This window comes from Oncorhynchus nerka, linkage group LG17 (assembly GCF_034236695.1).
Source record: "Oncorhynchus nerka isolate Pitt River linkage group LG17, Oner_Uvic_2.0, whole genome shotgun sequence".
In the NCBI taxonomy this organism is placed as follows: Eukaryota; Metazoa; Chordata; class Actinopteri; order Salmoniformes; family Salmonidae; genus Oncorhynchus; species Oncorhynchus nerka.
The window spans coordinates 33,486,778-33,509,339 of record NC_088412.1 but is presented as its reverse complement, the minus strand read 5'-3'; the positions used below and the strand labels follow the sequence as shown (position 1 = coordinate 33,509,339).

The 22,562-nt window shown below is 42.8% G+C and overlaps 1 protein-coding gene across 2 annotated transcripts; it reads right to left on the bottom strand.

Annotated features, from left to right (window-relative positions):
- Nucleotides 1-16,072: 16,072 nt before the first annotated feature.
- Nucleotides 16,073-22,317, bottom strand: LOC115145117 (mitochondria-eating protein). Of its 2 annotated transcripts, none has more exons than XR_003865913.2 (12): nucleotides 21,796-22,317; nucleotides 20,852-20,957; nucleotides 20,660-20,775; nucleotides 20,403-20,521; nucleotides 20,145-20,240; nucleotides 19,893-20,027; nucleotides 19,197-19,428; nucleotides 18,743-18,901; nucleotides 18,395-18,570; nucleotides 18,120-18,243; nucleotides 17,718-18,002; nucleotides 16,073-17,599 (listed from the first exon to the last, which is right to left on the bottom strand). XR_003865913.2 is itself a non-coding variant. In XM_029686405.2 (12 exons), exons 1-12 carry the CDS (start codon nucleotides 21,880-21,882, stop codon nucleotides 17,543-17,545), a joined length of 1,467 nt encoding a protein of 488 aa, XP_029542265.1. In that variant the 5' UTR covers nucleotides 21,883-22,317; the 3' UTR covers nucleotides 16,076-17,542. The 2 variants fall into 2 exon arrangements, 1 of the variants encoding a protein (XP_029542265.1); XM_029686405.2 differs by having other exon boundaries at nucleotides 16,076-17,599; nucleotides 17,943-18,002.
- Between the last annotated feature and the right edge of the window lie 245 nt (nucleotides 22,318-22,562).

The following is a 22,562-nucleotide window of genomic DNA, read 5'->3' as shown; positions in this document are numbered from 1 at the left end:
AGAAAACAGAAAGGTTTCCCGCAAATATATTTTCTGAATTTAAAAGTAATCCAAGAAGTAATCATCTAGTTTTACAAAATTATCTGTAATCAATATTTTATCTGATAATTTAACCCTAACCAGTTACCTGTCTCCAAGCTGATGACAACATCCTATGAAACCTGAGGTCCAGCGGGCCAAACATTGATCTTATGCCTCCACGTTTTAAAAGACAGACCTTTCTTTTGAACTAACGCATTGAGGCTACACAACTCAGTGGCTTTCATTGGTCATCGTTGCTTGTGAAATTCCAGATGTGCTACAACAGAACAAGGGGAGGAAAGAAACGTTGACAAATCTCTGCAGAGGGAGATGCGATGGCCAAAAAGATTAAGTAGGCCTAGTTGATGTGAGGTAGATTGATCTTCAGAGAGATCAGAGGAAGGAAGTGTTTGGCAACGGAATCGCTGGCAAAGTGGTCCGTCCGGTTTCTGACCTCGCTGGAGTCGAGCTGCGGAGGTAATGTTGTGTCACGACTGTTTGGACTTTCCTCCTCAGGGTCCGGACGTCAGGCTGGCTGTTAATCAGGCTAACGGGGCTGTCGCCTCTGGCCAGCCCCCATACTGACCTCACAGACTCAGCAGAGCCTAGTCATTGTCCAAGGCCAGTGTACAGTGTGTGGGAGTGGATGTAGTGGATGCATCTCTCTTTGTCCCAGTCGGCCAGTGGTGATATGGCCTTGGACACTCTTCTTCTGTATGTATGAAGTCACACAGATACTGTGCACGATCTGTATATTTCTAACATACTGTAAACTCTCCAATCACACCTCTCATAACTCTCCCACTCTGCCTACCCTGGTCCCTGCTGTCATAAACAGGTCCCTCCTGTGCAGCGGCCACTGTGTCCTGCTCTGAACCAGATGTGTTTTTATGGCCCTCCAGGGCCACACAGACCCAGAGTCTCCAAGCATCCAGCGGTTTCCTGACTTACTCCTCCAGTGAGGGATTTCTCCATCAGGGAGCAGAGTAAACTGGCCAAACCCCACCACGTCATTACAACGTGGATAATTGGGTAATATTTGTTTGAGACATTGAGATTATAACCTATATTCACCCACTCAAAAAGACAGCCAATGTGTTATCACTATGCTTTCAACCATCTAAAAGCACAAACATATTCCAACAGAAAACAACCTCTGTTTTTTGGGTTTAGTTGTCACCCAAATGTCTATCACTGCGCTTCCACGTCACAATACGTTGACAAAGTACGTTGAAACAACATTGATTCACCACAACTCTGGACCCCTGGCCCAGTCTGTTTCACATGGACCAATATCCACAACCACTATCAACAGTTTCATAAACTTTGTCTGTGAGAAAGTATAATGTAATCAACTTTGGACTGGACACAATGTAATCTGTTGCAATCTCTTGAGTAAGCATATTACAAGTTCCCATGTTCAGAGAGTGTTGTTGATTGGGAATTGGGAACTGTTCTTGACAGTAGACACACACACAGCCTTGCTTTTGTTCTGTCCTGCGAGTCTACTCTGAAACCTTTCCTCTAGATATTTTTTTCCCTAAGTTGAATGATATACGTATTTATCTTGCACTTTCCTGCCCCCCCTCGTTCCCTCTCTCCCTCCTCTCTTCCTCCTTCTATCCCTCCATCTCTCCCTCCCTCTCTTTTTCCCTCCATTTTCATATTCTCTTTGATTTATGCACTTGAGTCCGATCACCCATAACCGTGTCATCGTGTGCAGTGATATACGGCCCTATTAATGTACCCCTGTTCATCTGGCAGGCTGCAAGGCCTGGAGATGGGGGCCAGAGGCCGGGCCAGGGAGGGTATTCACTCAGACTTCCACTTGGAGTAGAGAGAGCGAACCTCAGGGCTGGCCAGAACTGAATACAACACAATGAAAATGGCCCTGGGCGAATGAGAGGAAGCATCATATGCTCCATTGATGTCGAAACAGAGCTTTGAGGCTGAACTCAAGGCACCATTTGGACTCACATCTCTGGATCTAGCCAGGAGGAGGTCCAACTATAACACAGCTCCTCTAACTAGGGCTGTAAATAAATGTCTCACTTCTATCTCACAGTTGCTCATCCATGTGCTCACCTTGGTGCAACAAGACACAGTCACTCAAAAAATGAGCCAGAAGTTAGTTTAATTCCCAATGTGTTATCACTATGCTTTCAACCATCTAATACCACAACCAAATTCCAATGGAAAAAAAATGTCAGATTTTTGGTTTAGTTGTCATCTAATTGTGTTATCACTGCACTTTCAACCATTTTGAAGCACAACAAAGTTCAAGAGGCAATACAATGTCAGATAACAAACAACTTAATGTGTTTTTAAATTAATGTGCACAACCAAATGAGATAATAATAATTCTCATGATAATTCTCATAATTCTCATGATAGCACATTGTTAGTAGTCTGTGACAAATATCTAAGCTAGACAGGGATTGGTTAAAACCATGGATGGGAGACCCAATGAATAGCTGTAGAGTGTACATAGATCCACTCTCCAGTAGGAGGTGCAGCCCAGTTTATAGTTATTTTTCTTTCTGGTAGTGGATCTGACGTTAGTTTGAAATACATAAATTCAACTTATATATACAAGGCTTATCTATGTTGAAAATTCCTTACAATTATGACATTATCCTGTAGTTGACATTTCACCCTCAACAAAACAACAGTTTACGTTGCTCTAACTTTTTTTTTAAATCCAATTTTCCACAGAGATTCCATGTCACAATGCGGTGAAACAATGTTGATGTTCAACCCGTTTGTGCACAGTGAATCTCTATTCAGACTCCTCAGTGAAGCAACTCTTTCTCAGTTTCTGCACCGATTCCGCGTATGAAATTGCATGTCAATATTCATGTGTGTGTCATTATGTGTATGTCCACATGTGTTTGCTCTCTAACAAAAGTTCCCGTGAGTGAAATATTAAGCCTTTAAAGTCAGGAAGTGTTTTCGAAGTGTCCATTAGTCTGTGATTTGAGGACCTATAAAAACTATAGGGGGTGGGTTTAATGGTTTAATGGTTTTTAATACAGAAGATTGCAGGCCTGAATGGTTTTGTCACATGTGGAGCCACCAGAGGGCTGAGAGCGGGGGAACCGTCTGACCCCAAAGATTCAGCCTGGGTCCAGGGCAATAGATCAGGGAAATTGATTCACCTGCAACTAGGGCAATAAATCACATGTGACTTGTGACCAGGGAGATAAATCCCAGGTGACCAAACAGGAGATACAGATGGGTTCTGTTTGGTTCTGCCTGCACTTCATTACCCCATGCACTTTCTCCACAGCTCTTTGACTCTTGGAAAGCAATACGATTCACAAGAAAGGTTGCAACGGGAGGGTATATTACTGGAAACTATTGAAGTTTACCAGTAAACTACCAGAATTTTTATGGAATCTGTCAAAAGACATCTAGTGGCCCCTTTGGGTAATTCAGATTTTTACAGGTGTCTAATTATCTCTGGCCCTCTGCCTTATCAAATGTAAAATATATGAAATAATTTAATAAGATGCTTTTAAAATAAAAAATAGACTGACAAAGCTGTAAAACATGATCCTAAATATGAACCATCAACTTAGTGAATACCATTGGTGTTGAATATGAGGGTTTCAGGATGAAATAAAACGAATTTACACACTTATTTATTTTTGAATGTTAGTATGTACTTTTTCTCAATGTTTTGCATCAAACTAGTGGCAGTTGTAAAAAATGTCAATAGTTGGAAGAGTTGCAGAGTTAATAGAAAATAATGCCATTTTTGATTAAATGCTTTTTCATTAATTAGGCTATTTTCTCTTGAACCATATGGTCCATCTACTAGAAGTTAATGGACAATATTGACACAGATATCAAAAAATAATATTATATATGAATACATTTTTTAAACGTTATCCAAGTATAAATGACCAAAGTTACGATAGATTGCCATAGATGTTCTGTTAATTACCAAAATTACTGAAGAATCCGGTAACTTTGGTAAAAATACCGGTAGCTTTGCAATCCTACTCACAAGGTTGCAGTTTATGTACAGTTCATTTGGAAAGTATTCAGACCCCTTGACAATTTCCACATTTTGTTATGTTACAGCCATACTCTAAAATTGAATAAATAATTTGTTTCCCTCAACAATCTACACACAATACCCATAGTAACAAAGCAAAAATAGTTTTTAGAAATGTTTGCTAATTTATTAAAAATAAAAAACAGAAATGTATTATTTACATAAGTATTCAGACCTTTTGCTATGAGACTCCAAATTGAGCTCAGGTGCATCCTGTTTCCATTGATCATCCTTAAGATGTTTCTACAACTTGATTGAAGTTCACCTGTGGTAAATTCAATTGATTGGACATGATTTGGAAAGGCACACAACTGTCTATATAAGGTCCCGCAGTAGACAGTTCATGTCAGAGCAAAAACCAAGTCATGAGGTCGAAGGGATTGTCCGTAGAGCTCCGAGACAGGATTGTTGTTGAGGCACAGATCTGGGGAAGGGTTCCAAAACATTTCTGCACCATTGAAGGTCCCCAAGAACACAGTGGCCTCCATCATTCTTAAATGGAAGAGGTTTGGAACCACCAAGACTCTTCCTAGAGCTGGCCGCCCGAGATCCTCTGTCGAGATGGGAGAACCTTCTAGAAGGACAACCATCTCTGCAGCACTCCACCAGTTATTGTAGAGTGGCCAGACAGAAGCTACTCCTCAGTAAAAGGCACATGACAGCCCGCTTGGAGCTTGCCAAAAGGCACCTAAAGGACTCTCAGACATTGAGAAACAAGATTCTCTGGTCTGATTAAACATCTGAAAGACATTTGGCACCATCCCTACGGTGAAGCACGGTGGTGGCAGCATTATGCCGTGTGGATTTCTTTCGGCTGCAGGGATTGGGAGACTAGTCAGGATCGAGGGAAATATTAATGGAGCAAAGTACAGAGAGATCCTTGATGAAAACCTGCTCCAGGTCGCTCAGGATCTCAGACTTCTGCAAAGGTTCACCTTATAACAGGACAATGACCCTAAGCACACAGCCAAGACAATGCAGTACTGGCTTCAGAACAAGTCTCTGATTGTCCTTGAGTGGCCCAGCAAGAGCCCGGACTTGAACCCGATCTAATATCTCTGGAGAGACCTGAAAATAACTGTGCAGCAACACTCCCCATCGAACCTGACAGACCTTGAGAGGATCTGCAAAGAAGGATGGGAGAAACTCCCCAAATACAGGTTTGCCAAGCTTGTAAAGTCATACCCAAGATGACTCGAGGATGTAATCGGCTGCCAAACGTGCTTCAAAAAAGTACTGAGTAAAGGGTCTGAATACTTATGTAAATGTAAAATTTCAGTTTTTAATTGTTAATACATTTGCAAAACCTTCTAAAAACCTGTTTTTTCTTTGTCATCATGGGGGATTGTGTGTAGATTAATGAGGGAAATTAACAATTTTATCCATTTTAGAATAAGGCTGCAACTTAACAAAAATGTGGAAAAAGTCAAGGGGTCTGAATACTTTCCGAATGCACTGTATTATAACATTCACCAAATGAAAAAGAAAAAAGCTTCTACGTTTGCCACCACAGGTTTCAGCTCCTCAGTTCCCATAAACCCATAAAGTTGGATTTTTTTAAATGATGGGTTATTACACGTTCTACTGGGCGTTCAAGTCCCAGGCATGGAACAAGATGATGTTGAGACAGGAAACCATGTCGAGAGAGAGAAAGAGAGAGAGAGAGAGAGAGAGAGAGAGAGAGAGAGAGAGAGAGTGAGAGAGAGAGAGAGAGAGAGAGAGAGAGAGAGAGAGAGGGAGAGAGAGAGAGAGAGAGAGAGAGAGAGAGAGAGGGAGAGAGAGAGAGAGAGAGAGAGAGAGATAGGTAGAGATTTAAAGCAGCAGACAGACTAGAGGGTCCCATATGGCTCATCTCCAATGCATGCTCCCCTCCACATTATCTCTGCAGCTATAGTGCACAATGCAAGAGAAGAGAGAAAGGCAAGGAAAGAGAGAAAGAATGTGTTTGTGCGTGCGTGTTATAGCCGGTGTACTGTATGTGTGTGACTTCATAAAGTACATACAGTGAGTGAATATAGTGTGCAGTATGGTCATGTTGCTTAGGGCGCCCAAAAGGCTAGAGCCGGCCCTGCATGTTGGGATGGACCTGCCTCTCGATAGGGGAGAGTTGTGAGTTATTGTCCCCAGAAGAGACCCGGCAGAGCCAATAGAGACCCCTCTCTCTCTCATCTGTCCCCTCTGGACTGCGGGGTTCTGTGGTTAACCACTCCATGACCACGGCTGACCACAGCACACCTGTGTAGACATTCCCCTGGCTCTGAAAGGGAGAGCTATCAGCACTCACTAGTGTGGTGGCGCAGCAGCACAGCCCCTGTAGACCGCAGGTTGGTCGCACCTTAATTGGGGAGAACGGGCTCGTGTTAATGGCTGGAGTGGAATTTGTGGAATGGTATCAAATACATCAATACATGGTTTCTATGTGTTTGATGCCATTCCATTTGCTCCGTTCCAGCCGTTATTATGAGCCGTTCACCCCTCAGCAGCCTCCTGTGCTGTAGACTCAGTTCCATCTACGCCATGGTAACGGCTGGCCCTGGCACTGGGTATGGGAGCTAGGAGCTGATTGGACCATGCGAGCCGGGTCAGAAAGGACACGCTCGGTGTGGGATTGGGTGAGGAAACATGGCCGGAGTTTCCATCACATCCTGGATGGAGTGATTGAGGACGTCTGCACGTTCCAGAACACACAGGGTTTTCCATCCATATTCCCCGGTCTCCCAGGATTCATAGGTTCACTAACACAAAGGTTAAACAAGGATATATAAATATGTTAATGTGAGGAAATGTTTCAAACTGGCTGATTGCAAGGGAGCCACAATCTATCAGGAGAGTACGGAAAAATAACACATTTACATATATTTGAACAACATGTATGTACATGTGTTAACATATATGTAAACGACAGATATCTAAATATAATCCTTATATGTACATATATATTTAAATATATGGACAAAAATACATGGACATATTACAAAATTGGCAGTTTTCATAGAGTTCTACATATGTGTTTATGTGTTTAAGTATATGGTGTGGAAATATTAAGCTATTAAAATATATTCCAAAATATATTTCATAAATATACAGTACCATTCAAAAGTTTGGACACACCTACTCATATTTATTTTTACTATTTTCTACATTGTGGAATAATAGTGAAGACATCAAAACTATGAAATAACACATATGGAATTGTCAAGTATCTTCCCAAGGAGAAGTGGGTGTGGAGTCAGGCGCAGGAGAGAGCAAATTTGAAAAGGGCGTTTAATTATACAAGTCCAAATAACAGGAAGAGGACTACAACAGTAGCCTCAACACAACCGGACACCGTCCAGAAAAAAACACCTGTTCAACAGAACACAAGAAACCGCAAACCAAACAAAATGACAGCTAATGTAACAATCCCGCACAAAACCCAGAGGGTATGGCGAGATTAAAATATCCCCCTAATTACCCTAAATCGAACACAGGTGAAACACAAGACAGACATAACCAAATGAAAAGGAAAAATGATCGGTGGAAGCTAGTAGACCGGCGACGACGACCGCCGAGCGCCGCCCGAACAGGGAGAGGAGCCACCTTCGGTGGAAGTCGTGACAGGAATCATCTAGTAACCAGCTTCATGAGGTAATCACCTGGAATGCATTTCAATTAACAGGTGAGCCTTGTTTAAAGTTAATTTGTGAATTTTCTTTCCTTCTTAACACGTTTGAGCCAATCAGTTGTGTTGTGACAAGGTATGGGTGGTATACAGAAGATAGCCCTATTTGGTAAAAGACCAAGTCCATATTATGGCAAGAACAGCTCAAATAAGCAAAGAGAAATGACAGTCCATCATAACTTTAAGACATGAAGGTCAGTCAATAATGAAAATTTAAAGAACTTTGAAAGCTTCTTCAAGTGCAGTTGCAAAAACCATCAAGCACTATGATGACACTGCCTCTCATGAGGACCGCCACAGGAAGAACCATAGTTACCTCTGCTGCAGAGGATAAGTTCATTAGAGTTATTTGCACCTCAGATTGCAGCCCAAATAAATCCTTCACAGAGTTCAAGTGACAGACACATCTCAGCATCAACTGTTCAGAGGAGACTGTGTGAATCAGGCCCTCATGGTCGAATTGCTGCAAAGATACCACTACTAAAGGACACCAATAAGAAGAAGAGACTTGTTTGGGCCTTAAACATGAGCAAAATACATTAGACAGGTGGAATTCTGTCCTTTGGTCTGATGAGTGCAAATTTTAGATTTTTGGTTTCTTCCACCGTGTCTTTGTGAGACACAGAGTAGGTGAACGGATGATTTCCGCATGTGTGGTTCCCACCGTGAAGAATGGAGGATGTGTGATGGTGTGGGAGTGCTTTGCTGGTGACACCGTATGTGATTTATTTATAATTCAAGGCACACTTAGCCAGCATGGCTACCACAACTTTCTGCAGTGATACACCATCCCATCTGGTTTGCGCTTAGTGGGACAATCAAACAGTTTTCAACAGGACAACAGGACCTCCAGGCTGTGTAAGGGCTATTTGACCAAGGAGAGTGATGGAGTGCTGCATCAGATGACCTGACCTCCACAATCACCCGACCTCAACCCAATTGAGATGGTTTGGGATGAGTTGGACCGCAGAGTGAATGAAAAGCAGCCAACAAGTTTTCAGCATATGTGGGAACTCCTTCAAGACTGTTGGAAAAGCATTCCTCATGAAACTGGTTGAGAGAATGCCAAGAGTGTACCAAGCAAGGCAAAGGGTGGCTACTTTGAAGAATATAAAATATTTAAACAAATGTTTTGCTTACATGATTCCATATGTGTTATTTAATAGTTTTGATGTCTTCACTATTATTCTACAATATAGAAAATAGTACAAATAAAGAAAAACCCTTGAATGTGCTGGTGTGTCCAAACATTTGACTGGTACTGTATATATTTTTAGGAACTCAGTCTGGTTCTCAACTTACTGTTTAGAGTTGGAATAGTAGAATACATAAGGTGCAATTGTTTTTTGTCACTCACTGACAGTCACTCAATTAGCCCGATTTGACTGGTACTGTACGTTGCCATCTATTTTAATGAATAAAATATGTCGTTTTTTACTTTACATACTTTAGCTAGGCTACATTAAAAATGGATTGCAATAGCATGCTGTGGTATACTTTGAAAAGTTTGAATGAATGATTCATGACTGAATGAACAAATATATAAACGCAACATGCAACATGCAACAATTTCACAATTTTACTGAGTTACATTTCATATAAGGAAATCAGTCAATTGAAATAAATAAATTAGGATCTAATCTATGGATTTCACATGACTGGGAATACAGATATGCATCTGTTGATCAGAGATAACTTTTTTTTAAAGGTAGGGGAGTGGATCAGAAAACCAGTCAGTATCTGGTGTGACCACCATTTGCCTCATCTCCTCTGCATGAGTTGATCAGGCTGTTGATTGTGGCCTGTGAAATGTTGTCCCACTCCTCTTCAATAGCTGCGCGAATATTGGAACTGGAACACCCAGTCATACATGTCAATCCAGAGCATCCCAAACATGCTCAATGGCTGACATGTCTGGTGAGTATTTAGGCCATAGAAAAACTGGGACATTTTCAGCTTCCAGGAACTGTGTACAGATCCTTGTGACATGGAACTGTGCATTATCATGCTGAAACATGAGGTGACGGCGGTGGATGAATGGCATGACAATGGGCCTCAGGATCTCGTTGCGGTATCTCTGTGCATTCAACTTGCCATCGATAAAATGCAATCGTGTTCATTGTCCGTAACTTATGCCTGCCCATACCATAAGCCCACCGCCACCATGGGGCACTCTGTTCACAACGTTGACATCACCAACCCGCTCGCCCACACGATGCCATACATGCTGTCTTCCATCTGCCAGGTAAAGTTGAAACAGGGATTCATCAGTGAAGAGCACACTTCTCCAGCGTGCCAGTGGCCAGCGAAGGTGAGAATTTGCCCACTGAAGTCGGTTACAAAGCTAAACTGCAGTCAGGTCAAGACCCTGGTGAGGACGACGAGCATGCAGATGAGCTTCCCTGAGATGGTTTCTGACAGTTTGTGCAGAAATGATTTGGTTGTGCAAACTGACAGTTTCATCAGCTGTCCGGGTGGCTGGTCTCAGACGATCCCGCAGGTGAAGAAGCTGGTTGTGGAGGTCCAGGGCTGGTGTGATTACATATTGTCTGTGGTTGTGAAGCCAGTTCGATGTACTGCCAAATTCTATAAAACAACATATGGTAGAGAAATTAACATGAATTTATCTGGTAACAGCTCTGGTGGACACTCCTGCAGTCAGTTTGAGACATCTGTGGCATTGGGTTGTGTGACAAAACATTTTAGAGTGTAATGATCATGCCGTTAAATCGTTATCTTGATATGCCACACCTGTCAGGTGGATAGATTACCTTGGCAAAGGATAAATGTTCACTGACAGGGATGTAAACACATTTTTCATTAAAAAATAATTGGGAATTAGCTAGTTAAATGATAAAAGGCTACATTGTCTGGGGTCTGTCCATAGGCAGCTGGCTCCAGACCAGATGGATCCACTGCAGTAGAAAAATATGAATTTATTTTGGCTAAACATAATATACTGTAGCTAGCTAGCCAGTTCTATCAGAGACACCTGACCCTCAGTAAAGCTAGCTAAGTTATTTAGCTAGCAATCAACACATTGCTTGGCTATCCAATAATGTCTAACAATAGCTTTGACAATATTATTTAAAAAATATATATATATTTCACCTTTATTTAACCAGGTAGGCCAGTTGAGAAGAAATTCTTATTTACAATTGCGACCTGGCCAAGATAAAGAAAAGCAGTGCGACACAAACAACAACACAGAGTTAAACATGGAATAAACAAACGTACAGTCAATAACACAATAGAAAAAATCTATATACAGTGTGTGCAAATGAGGTAAGATTAGGGAGATAAGGCAATAAATAGGCCTTAGTGGCAAAATAATTACAATTTAGCAATTAAACACTGGAGTGATAGATTAATGTACAAGTAGAGATACTGGAGTGCAAAGGAACAAAAAAAATAATAATAACAATATGGGATGAGGTTGTTGGATGTTCTATTTACAGATGGGCTATGTACAGGTGCAGTGATCTGTGAGCTGCTCTGACAGCTGAGTCTTAAAGTTAGTGAGGGAGTCTCCAGCTTCAGTGATTTTTGCAATTCGTTCCAGTCATTGGCAGCAGAGAACTGGAAGGAAAGGCAACCAAAGGAGGAATAGGCTTTGGGGGTGACCAGTGAAATATACCTACTGGAGCGCGCTACGGGTGGGTGCTGCTATGGTGACCAGTGAGCTGAGATAAGGCGGGGCTTTACCTAGCAAAGACTTATTGATTACCTGGAGCCAGTGGGTTTGGCGACGAATATGAAGTGAGGGCCAGGCAACGAGAGCATACAGGTCGCAGTGGTGGGCAGTATATGGGGCTTTGGTGACAAAATGGATGGCACTGTGATAGACTGCATCCAATTTGCTGAGTAGAGTGTTGGAGGCTATTTTATAAATGACATCGCCAAAGTCAAGGATCGATAGGATAGTCAGTTTTACAAGGGTATGTTTGGCAGCATGAGTGAAGGATGCTTTGTTGTGAAATAGGAAGCCGATTCTAGATTTCATTTTGGTTTGGAGATGCTTAATGTGAGTCTGGAAGAACAGTTTACAGTCACCTAACCAGACACCTGGATATTTGAAATTGTCCACATATTCAGTCAGAACCATCCAGAGTAGTGATGCTGGATGGGCGGGCAGGTGCAGGTAGCGATCGGTTGAAGAACATGCATTTAGTTTTACTTGCATTTAAGAGCAGTTGGAGGCCACGGAAGGAGAGTTGTAAGGCATTGAAGCTCATCTGAAGGTTAGTTAACACAGTGTCCAAAGTAGGACCAGAAGTATACAGAATGGTGTCGTCTGCACAGGGGTTGATCAGAAAATCACCAGCAGCAGGAGCGACATCATTGATGTATACAGAGAAAAGAGTCGAACAGAGAATTGAACCCTGTGGCACCCCCATAGAGACTGCCTGAGGTCCGGACAACAGGCCCTCCGATTTGACACACTGAACTCTCTCAGAGAAGTATTTGGTGGACCAGGTGAGGCAGTCATTTGAGAAACGAAGTCTGTTGAGTCTACCGATAAGAATGTGGAAAGCATTGGCCAAGTCGATGAATACGGCTGCACATTATTGTCTTTTATCAATGGCGGTTATGATATCATTTAGGACCTTGAGCGTGGCTGAAGTGCACCCATGACCAGCTCAGAAACCAGATTGCATAGCGGAGAAGGTACGGTGGGATTCGAAATGGTCGGTGATCTGTTTGTTAACTTGGATTTCGAAGTCCTTAGAAAGCCAGGGTAGGATAGATATAGGTCTGTAAAAGTTTGGGTTTTGAGTGTCTCCACCTTTGAAGAGGAGGATGACCACGGCAGCTTTCAAATCTTTGGGGATCTCAGATAATACGAAAGAGAGGTTGAACAGGCTAGTAATAGGGGTTGCAACAACTGCGGCGGATCATTTTAGAAATAGAGGGTCCAGATGATCTAGCCCAGCTGATTTGTATGGGTCCAGATTTTGCAACTCTTTCAGAACATCAGCTATCTGGATTTGGGTGAATGAGAAATGGGGAAGGTTTGGGCAAGTTGCTGTGGGGGGTGTAGGGCTTTTGACCGGGGTGGGGGTAGGCAGGTGGAAAGCATGGCCAGCCGTAGAAAAATGCTTATTGAAATTCTCAATAATCGTAGATTTATCGGTGGTGACAGTGTTTCCTAGCCTCAGTGCAGTGGGCAGCTGGGAGGAGATGCTCTTATTCTCCATGAACTTTACAGTGTCCCAGAACTTTTTGGAGTTTGTGCTACAGGATGCAAATTTCTGTTTGAAAAAGCTAGCCTTTGCTTTCCTAACCGACTGTGTGTATTGGTTCATGACTTCCCTGAAAAGTTGCATATCGCAGGGGCTATTCAATGCTAATGCAGTACGCCACAGGATGTTTTTGTGCTGGTCAAGGACAGTCAGGTCTGGAGTGAACCAAGGCTATATCTGTTCCTGGTTCTACATTTTTTGAACGGGGCATGCTTATTTAAGATGGTGAGGAAAGCACTTTTAAAGAATAACCAGGCATCCTCTACTGACGGAATATCCTTCCAGGATACCCGGGCCAGGTCGATTTAGAAAGGCCTGCTCGCTGAAGTGTTTTAGGGAGCGTTTGACAGTGATGAGGGGTGGTCGTTTGACCGCAGACCCAGTATGGACGCAGGAAATGAGGCAGTGATCACTGAGATCCTGGTTGAAGACTGCAGAGGTGAATTTAGAGGGCAGGTTGGTCAGGATGATATCTATGCGGGTGCCCGTGGTTACAGATTTAGAGTTGTACCTGGTAGGTTCATTGATCATTTGTGTGAGATTAAGGGCATCTAGTTTAGATTGGAGGACGGCCGGGGTGTTAAGCATGTCCCAGTTTAGGTCACCTAACAGTACGAGCGCTGAAGATAGATGGGGGGCAATCAATTCACATATGGTGTCCAGGGCACAGCTGGGGACAGAAGGTGGTCTATAACAAGCGGCAACGGTGAGAGACTTGTTTCTGGAAAGGTGGATTTTTAGAAGTAGAAGCTCGAATTGTTTGGGCACAGACCTGGGTAGTATGTCACATCTCTGCAGGCTATCTCTGCAGTAGATTGCAACAACGCCCCCTTTGGCAGTTCTATCTTGTCAGAAAATGTTATAGTTAGGGATGGAAATTTCAGGATTTTTGGTGGCCTTCCTAAGCCAGGATTCAGACATGGCTAGGACATCTGGGTTGGCAGAGTGTGCTCAAGCAGTGAGTAAATATATTAATATCTAATACATACATTAAATTAGCTAAATCTACTCAACTTCAATTTTCAAAACAATTCTTACCTTGGTCAGTCACAATGCACGTTGGTGGCAAGCTAAAGATGAGCTAACTAGGTAGGTAGCTAGCTGTGTTAGCAAGTTCGTTGAAATCGTATTCTTCTGTCACCCACCATGTGAAAAACATATTTTAATTCAATGTCATGAATGTATAATCAAATAAAATGCCATTATCCATTAGAAAGCTTTTTGGAGGTGACATCTGCTCTTCTCCTTCTGAAGTCTCCGCGACCACGGGAAAATTCCATTTAATTGTCCATCGCGCTATGAAGTGGACCTTCAGCATTACGGATTGAATAGACCCCATACAGGCACTATCTCATCGCCAAACAACTATGACCAGTGAGCTGCTATCATCAACAAAAAGGACCTGGAGGGTGGAAGTTGGCCTAATGTCTGTTTCAGTTTAGTGTCTGCTCTGTCAAGCAGGGGTGCTAACTATATGCGCTGGACAGCCAACTGTGTCATGTGTCTGGCCTGTGAGGAGAGGAGGCGAGCCGGGCAGAACTGGGCAAGGCATTGCCTGGGGAGAGGGAAGGGGAGCAGGCCAGGACCGGGCAAGTCCTGGGAGAGTGGGCACTAATTAGACTGTGTTAATTAGGGACTGTGAATGCTGGATAATCACGAGACTGGCATCACCACTGGGATTGTGCTTAATGAGTGCATTCATATGAACACACAAAGACACACACACACACACACACACGTGCGCTGCACACACGCGCTCTTCAGCATGTCTGGGGGCTCTTATGTCTTATGTCTTTTCTTTCTCCCTGTTGCTCTCTCCATGGCTCTCAGTGTCTCTTGATGGAGAGTCATGGTTTAGGCCCTAATTTAACTACACAGCCACAAACACTTAGTCTTGCACCAAGTTCCTGGTGTGCAGTGACTTTGAGAGTCCAAGGACAAGGCCAAACTTCCCCTCTCTTCTTTAAACAAGTCAAAAGCATATTTTTGGCTCAAGAGAAAACCTTTGTCTTTTCTGGAGCCACTCTACTCCCCTGCAGAGTCTAGTCTCTACAGTGGAACAACAGTGCCCTCTCATGTCTTACGTGCGTGCAATATGTACAGGAACTCCATTTTTAACATCAGTGCAGAACAGTAGAGGAGACCCACTGAGATCAACACCCTGATAAGATTCTAACTCGAACCCTTTACAATGGTGGAGAATACTTTTAATTGACAGCTCTAACTTCACCCATAGGGAACATGCCTGTTTTTCCTTTCATGCACAATGAGGGGCACTGGTACTGTAAAGGATGATGGAAGAGTCATTTGCTATAGTTGGGAGAGAGAGAGGAAAGAACGTTACGGTGCAACATGTTTCTTGCAGCAAGAATAACTTCAACCAGGGTTCTTTGAGGACACAGAATACAGTATGAGCAAAATAGAGCAGGTTTTTCATGCTGAAAATGACAAGTGTATGAATTCATAACACATCTGCATGCATTATACCAAGCAGTGCTTTCTAATTTTGCTGTCGGCTTGAGTCCTGAGACATTCTGTAATTACATGGCTGTAGTCTCTCTAAATAGGCCAAGGCTGGGGGAGGTTATGTGATATCCTGGCAACGACAGAATGGTATTGTTATTTGTCCTCGTGGTCAGTGAATCAGTCTTTCGAAACAGTTTGTCTTAGTAACTGGTTTGGTGTGTTCCGTGCCTGTCTGCCTGTCTCTGTTTGGTCTCTAGACTCTCTGACAGGGACACTCCAACAGCCACCCACATCATGAACAACCCAAAACCACATTGGTAATGGGATTATTTGCCACATAGGATGTCCTCCTCCCATCCCCAAATGGACCTGTTCATAGCCTACATTCATAGCCTACATTCATAGCCTACATTCATAGGCTACATTCATACATTCATAGCCTACATTCATAGCCTACATTCATAGCCTACATTCATAGCCTACATTCATAGCCTACATTCATAGACTACAAAGTACACATAACCTACACAGTATATTTGTAGCCTACATACTAGTACAACACGATCATAATAACTGACTAGAATTCAGCATGTTCTGCAGGAAGAATTTACTGACAGTGGATGAGGGTAAGGACTGCAGGAAAAAATTACTGACAGTGGATGAGGGTAAGGACTGCAGGAAAAAATTACAGACAGTGGATGAGGGTAAGGACTGCAGGAAAAAATTACTGACAGTGGATGAGGGTAAGGACTACAGGAAAAAATTACAGACAGTGGATGAGGGTAAGGACTGCAGGAAAAAATTACTGACAGTGGATGAGGGTAAGGAAGACAATAATTAAATTAGTCTTCATTATCACAAGAAATTGATAGTAACCTTTTTTCTGATTTTATTTATTTATTTTATCTTTAAAAAGGCACAATCTCTCTGTAAATAATTTAGTTTTTTTGTATTCTGTAACAAGAACAGCACAATTACATTATATATATTTGAGTCCAAGTTTTTTGGGTTTATCACCACGTTTTGCATACACAACACTAACACACTGTTTAATGCTAAATGAAAGATTAGACTGTATAATGATTTCAAATAGTGAACAATACTTAGGCTCCACATTTCATTGATTACAGCCTAACAATTATCCTAAATATGTTATATGTTGCTTTTGGATCTTGTGCGTACAGTAGATAATAAGCAACTCCATTAGGACTAACAAAAAAAGGCATATTTTCTCAAGTCAACCATTTGAAGTTACAGAATATGTTTTGTATCATTTTAAATCCCTTCTATTGTTCCAAATCCATCCAAACCACACATCTAGCTAATATCACAACACCCCAAAAAACAGATTACTTTACAAACTGTATGCTTAATCATTATTCTCAGCAATACCATCTCTCGTGTTTTTGTGGAGTTGAACAGTTCTGACTGAACTTTAGCACCATGTGTCTTACAACAACAACAAAAATCTACCAACAAAAAAGCAGGCTAAGACTTACATTAAAATGACATAAAAATGTATTCATTATATTCTTTATAACCCAGAGTCTATCAAGGTTTGAGGTTAAAGATAAAACCTAAACTACAACAGTCTCAGAAAATGATACTGTGCAGGTCTAAATGTCCTTAAAAAGTTACATTACGGTCAACCACACAATCATCCTGGTTTTGCATAGTGCACAGTTAAGAATCACTAAGATAATGTGATAGATTAAGCGCGCGCGCACACACACACACACACACACACACACACACACACACACACACACACACACACACACACGCACACACACACACACAGCCTTGTCATGTGCTGCTACAGCACCCTGAAAGGATTGTTCTGAAAGGACCAGCTGCCAGAGTCTCTGGATACTGTAATGGTAACATGGAACTTCTCTCCAGAATACTGTAAACCCTGGACCAATGTCCATATTGACACGGAGTCTAACTACTTAACATCAAGTCATCACAACTGACAAATAACGACAGGATCCAGTCCATTAAAGCTAAAGATCTGTCTTTGTTGCAAACATGAAATCGATGTGTAGAATTTTGTTTTCCTTTTGTAACTCAGTGGTCAGTTAGGGTTTACAGGCGACTGGCGGAGAGACGTCCGGGAGAGGGGCTTCTGCTGCGACTAAACCCCTGAGAAGGAGAGAAAGTCTGTCACACTGAGCATTTCTTGCACCTTTGGATTTGAGATGAAGTTACTCTCTCCCACTAATACAACATCTAGGAGTTTCTGTTTTGTTGTTGTACTTACCCCAAGGGCTCAGGGTATGCATGGATGTATTTTGGTGGCAAAAGAAAAGTCTTAACACTAAATCACACATGCACAGCTTTCATCTAGTGTGCTTTCCCAAACGCAACTTCCCTGAATATTTTCTTGCATCATAAAAACCCTGGGCTGACTCATCTTTCCAAAGAGTTTTGTGATATTTGTGACATTATTTCAACGTGTTAGGTCTCAGGCGTCGTAGTAACTTACGAGAGTGCGTGTGGGGCTGCCAGAGCGAACAGGACTGCAGCTCCTGCTTCTGCTCCTCCACTGGAAGAAAGCAGAGAAACACCACATGAGTCAATCTGCATGTTATATTGTGATCATGCAGTAATTGCTCAAGCAAAGCCTATGATTCTACAGTAGGGACTGAAGGTGCATCAGTACCAGAGCTCCTCTCCTGGTGACTGCCTCTCCCTTCACTATGACACCGTCCCCCTCCACCAGTGCTGGCCACACATGGTACGCCACCAGAGGAGCAGTAAACTCAGAGTCATAGCTACGACGATACCTGGTAAAGAGTGAGAGAGAGGGAGACAGAGAGAAGAGGGAGGAGATGTACATACACGGGACCAGGGTGACATCTAGTGGTAAGATTAGGAATTGCACATCTAATATATTTTTTTCCTGTAACTTCATGAGGACAATGGATGCAGACTGACTTGTTATCGCTGTAGAGTTCTCCACCGCTGGTGAAAGCCAGGTCCAGAGGAGAGTCCAGTGTCTGCATGGCGAAGGCCACTCTGCATGTCTCCCGGATGAAGCTGTTGATCAGGACAAAGTCCACCTCCGGGGGGAAGGAGATCCGTGGGTTTACATTCATGGTGTTGATCACGTCCTGGGAGAAGGAAACACATCACAATACACTCTGACACACATCTCCTATTAACATACACTCAATGAGCTACAGTGCGTGAGATTCTTGAAATTGTAATGTGAAGGTGACTGGAATCTACAGGTTTTTGTAACATGTCAGACATGTCAGTAAGAGAGAAAAGTGTAGTCCATACATTAACACTGGCCTGCACGTCGTAGAGGTCCAGGTTCCTGACGATATAGTCCACCACCGAGTCCTCCAGGGACTCCGGCCCCAGGTGGGAGGGTGACAGGGTCTTCTTTACTCGCAGCTTGAATTGACGGTAGGCCAGCTTGGCTGCCTGGAAGGCCTCCTGACAAACAAACACACCACACACACACACACACACACACGAACACGCACACACACCACAGACACACGCACACACACACACTCAGACAAAGGGATTAGAGATACTGTATGGTATAGGAGATTTACAGAGAAACCAGAACCTCAGATCTGACATGTCAAATTGGATGAAAACAAGGTCAGGTGGTTCCATGTGCTAGGATGATCATCTCCAATACATTGTGAATCCCAGCTAATCATCACAGGTTGTACTGTATGTAGTGTTATTCCATAATGTACAGGGTTTCCAGATGTCATACCACAGTGGCAATGAAGAGGATTCTCTGGACCATCTCCAGGTCGTCTATGTAGCGTCGGAGCAGACTCTGGGCCTCCAGGCGCTCCACAGCATACAAGTCACTGAAGCGGGACACCAGCCTGGCATGGCGGGACGAATTGGTGAGCTGGGCCCGGGTGGGAGACTCACTCTTCAGAGGGCTGGAGGGGCGGCTCTGTCTGGGCAGGGGGCTGGGGGAACAACTCCTCACCAACCTGAGACAGATAGAAAGGAAGAGGGGAGGGATGGTTGACTTATGCCATGTTAATATGATATCTGAGTGAGTGACTAACAATATCAATGAGGGCCCCCTGGAGGTCTCCTGGGCACGTACCCTGCGTGCCCGTCGGTAAGTCGGCCATGATTACTACATGTTTAGATAGCTGGCTAGACAAACTAGTCTAATTTACCAATCTAAAAAAAAATGACTGACCTTGTGTATTCTACTATTCTAACTCTCAACAGTAAGTGACTGAATTCCTAAAACAAATGTTGATATTTTTTGTTAAGATTTTTTTTTTTTTTAAATGACCAAGGTCTGACCCTCTGTGTCCTCAATTGAAGCTACGGCCCTGTGTGTGTGTGTGTGTGTGTGTGTGTGTGTGTGTGTGTGTGTGTGTGTGTGTGTGTGTGTGTGTGTCTGTGTGTGTGTGTGTGTGTGCGTGCGTGTCCTGCTCACCTCTCCTGCAGCATGCTCTTCTCTGCTGTGAGGAAAGACACCTCATCCCTCAGCAGACGCACCTGTCTCTCATAGTCATCCAGAACATCCAGCTTCCTCTTATAGGTCTCCACCTGGTCACGGGACGCACGCAACCTGACACACAGATACACACCATAATCACCTCGGAACATACACATCAATAAGCCAAAGAGGACAAGTAATACTCAAATGAAACGTGTACAATGTTGTATTACAGTATTTATCTCTCACTCTGCTTTCAGCTGTAGTATCTCATCCTCGGTAGCCAGCAGAGTTGTGGCTGACATATTTTTTGTGTTGTCCAGCTGCAGATGAGCATCTGCCAGTCTGTAAACGTATTCAACATACCAATAGGTGAATAAAACAGACACCAGAAAGTAAGCCATACTAACGTAACCTGGGGCAGACTGATTTGGTTGGATAGAAATGTATAGATGTATAGTCTATTGTATAGATGAGTCATTTGTTGTATGTTTAGTGCAGACTTACTCCTGTTTGACAGAGTCCAGCTGTAGGTGAGTGGAGCACAGCTGAGTCTCCATCTTCTGCATGTCGTTCTCATGGGAGGCAGACAGCTCTCTGATCTTCCTCTCCTTCTCCACGGACTCCTGCATGACAACACTCCTCATTTAACCTTGATTATCACTGTCTTATTCACACTATGTGGCAGGACAGCATAATAGAATAGAATAACTTAATGAATGTACAGTAGCTAGAACCATAAATAACAGAACAGATTATTTCACCTGGATGAGGTTGAGGCTGGTGTCGTTGGTGACAGAGGAGGTTGCCATGGAGAAACAAGTCCCCAACCAAGGCAGCAGGCGTGATTTGAGCACATCCACTCCTGCATAGTGACCACCTGACTCAAAGGAAAAGGAGACATTATTAGAGAATGTCAAAGAGAGAGGGAAGTTGTGAGAAGCTCGGACACATACCCTCTCTAGCAGTGAAGTTGAGGATGGTGAAGAGTTGACCCTGTATCTTGGAGGTGAGCTCTACCAATTCACAGCACCTGTTCAGATTCTGATCACAGGAGATGACCTTGGAAGGTGACAGACACTGTATGAGAATTATGTACCATCACAAAAGGGACATACATTTTAAAGATGTAGTCATCTCAATTGTGGGGTCAACAATGTAGGACATTTAAAAAAACAAACATTCACATGGGTCATTGATTAGTGAATATCTGTATTGATCATATTGAATTGAGGGATGTACTATATGTGCTTTTAAAATAAATGATCTGTGACTTCCAGGCAAATGCACTGGTTGGTCTCTGGAGTATCTGTGTGATAATGCATGGGTTCTATCAGGACAAGCGGTTCGGGTTCACACCAAAATGCTCAAGGGGGCGTGCTCGAGCCACTAGCTTTCAGAGTCAGCAATGGTTTCACGGTCGCCATGACGACTAGCGTCTATAGCAACCAAACTTCGCCAGAAAATCTATTTAATCGAAACAATTGAATTCCTTTAGCCCCTACAGTGTTTCAAAAACGTTCCAATCCACTGTCAATGTGATACATTGTAAAAAATAAAATAAAAAATACATAACAAATTTATTACACTATCTGGCCATGAGTGGCATAATCAAGTAGGCTAATCAAGTTATTTTAGATGGGTGGACAGAAATTCTATAGAGGAATCAAGTTCTCAAGGGAAGAACGCATTTGCTGAATCAAACAGTGATTCATTAAATATGCTATTGATTTCCACACCAATATCACATTTATTATAGCCAAGACTAATTTAGACAATAGCCTGAACTATTACACGGATCGAATGATTGCAATTTATCATGTGTCGCCTATCTTTATTGTTGGTTAGGCCACTTTTCAGCCAACAGATGTAGGGCATAAATAAATTATTAATGACTTACATGGTAGTCCTTGTACCAGGACTCAAGTTTGTCCTGTAGAACGCTGAAGGAAGATGTGTTCACCAGCCTCCTTAGCGAGTCGGCCATGTCTGCTCCCTCCCTAATCTTGAAAGGTTCAAGACGCTTTGGACAACCGTGGGATTTAATCTGGGGCGAGAGCGCCCGTGGCAGGCGCGCGCTCCCTTTTTATACCCGCCTTAGAAATTCTTGCCCTTGACGTTTTGTCCACCTTCGTTACAACGGGTGCCAAGTACCATCTCAGTTGTGGCAACGCTTTTTACTCATTTTACTCATATACATATTGAGAATGTTTGCTAAAGCCACTTGCATTGTTTTCAGTAATAGTCTGGTTATTCTTGTGAGAAAAGTATAGACCGTAAGCGTCTTCTGCCGGTTCTTCCTTTATGATGTAGGCGCTCAAGTGAAGTAGGCTGTCTGTGCTGTAAACGAGACCATTGTAATGTCATACTGTTACACACACGTGGGCGTTGGGTGTCTCCTGCCATTAATGGCATATGTGGAAGATGTGAAACACTGAGCTTTTTTTTCAGAGGCACAGTCAATTTCGGATGACGTCAGTATTAGTTAGACAAATCGGTTATAGGCCAAGTGGTACTTTTATGTTTTAAGGTAGGCCTACTGTACTATGGTAATTTTGTAACCCAATCAAAATAAATGTTTTTTGGTTTGTTGCTGAATGTGTTCTGTGCTTGAAAAAAATGGTTTTGGTTAGTGTGACATCATCGTAGTGTGTGGTCAGGTTTCCT

Excerpts from the sequence above, each read along its gene's own strand:
- LOC115145117 (XM_029686405.2), bottom strand. The coding sequence starts at position 21,882 with ATGGCCGACTCGCTAAGGAGGCTGGTGAACACATCTTCCTTCAGCGTT. Across the intron at positions 20,028-20,144 it reads ATACTACAGCTGAAAGCAGA|GTTGCGTGCGTCCCGTGACC; the intron begins GTGAGAGATAAA and ends TCTGTGTGTCAG. Across the intron at positions 18,244-18,394 it reads GAACTCTACAGCGATAACAA|GTATCGTCGTAGCTATGACT; the intron begins GTCAGTCTGCAT and ends ACTCTTTACCAG.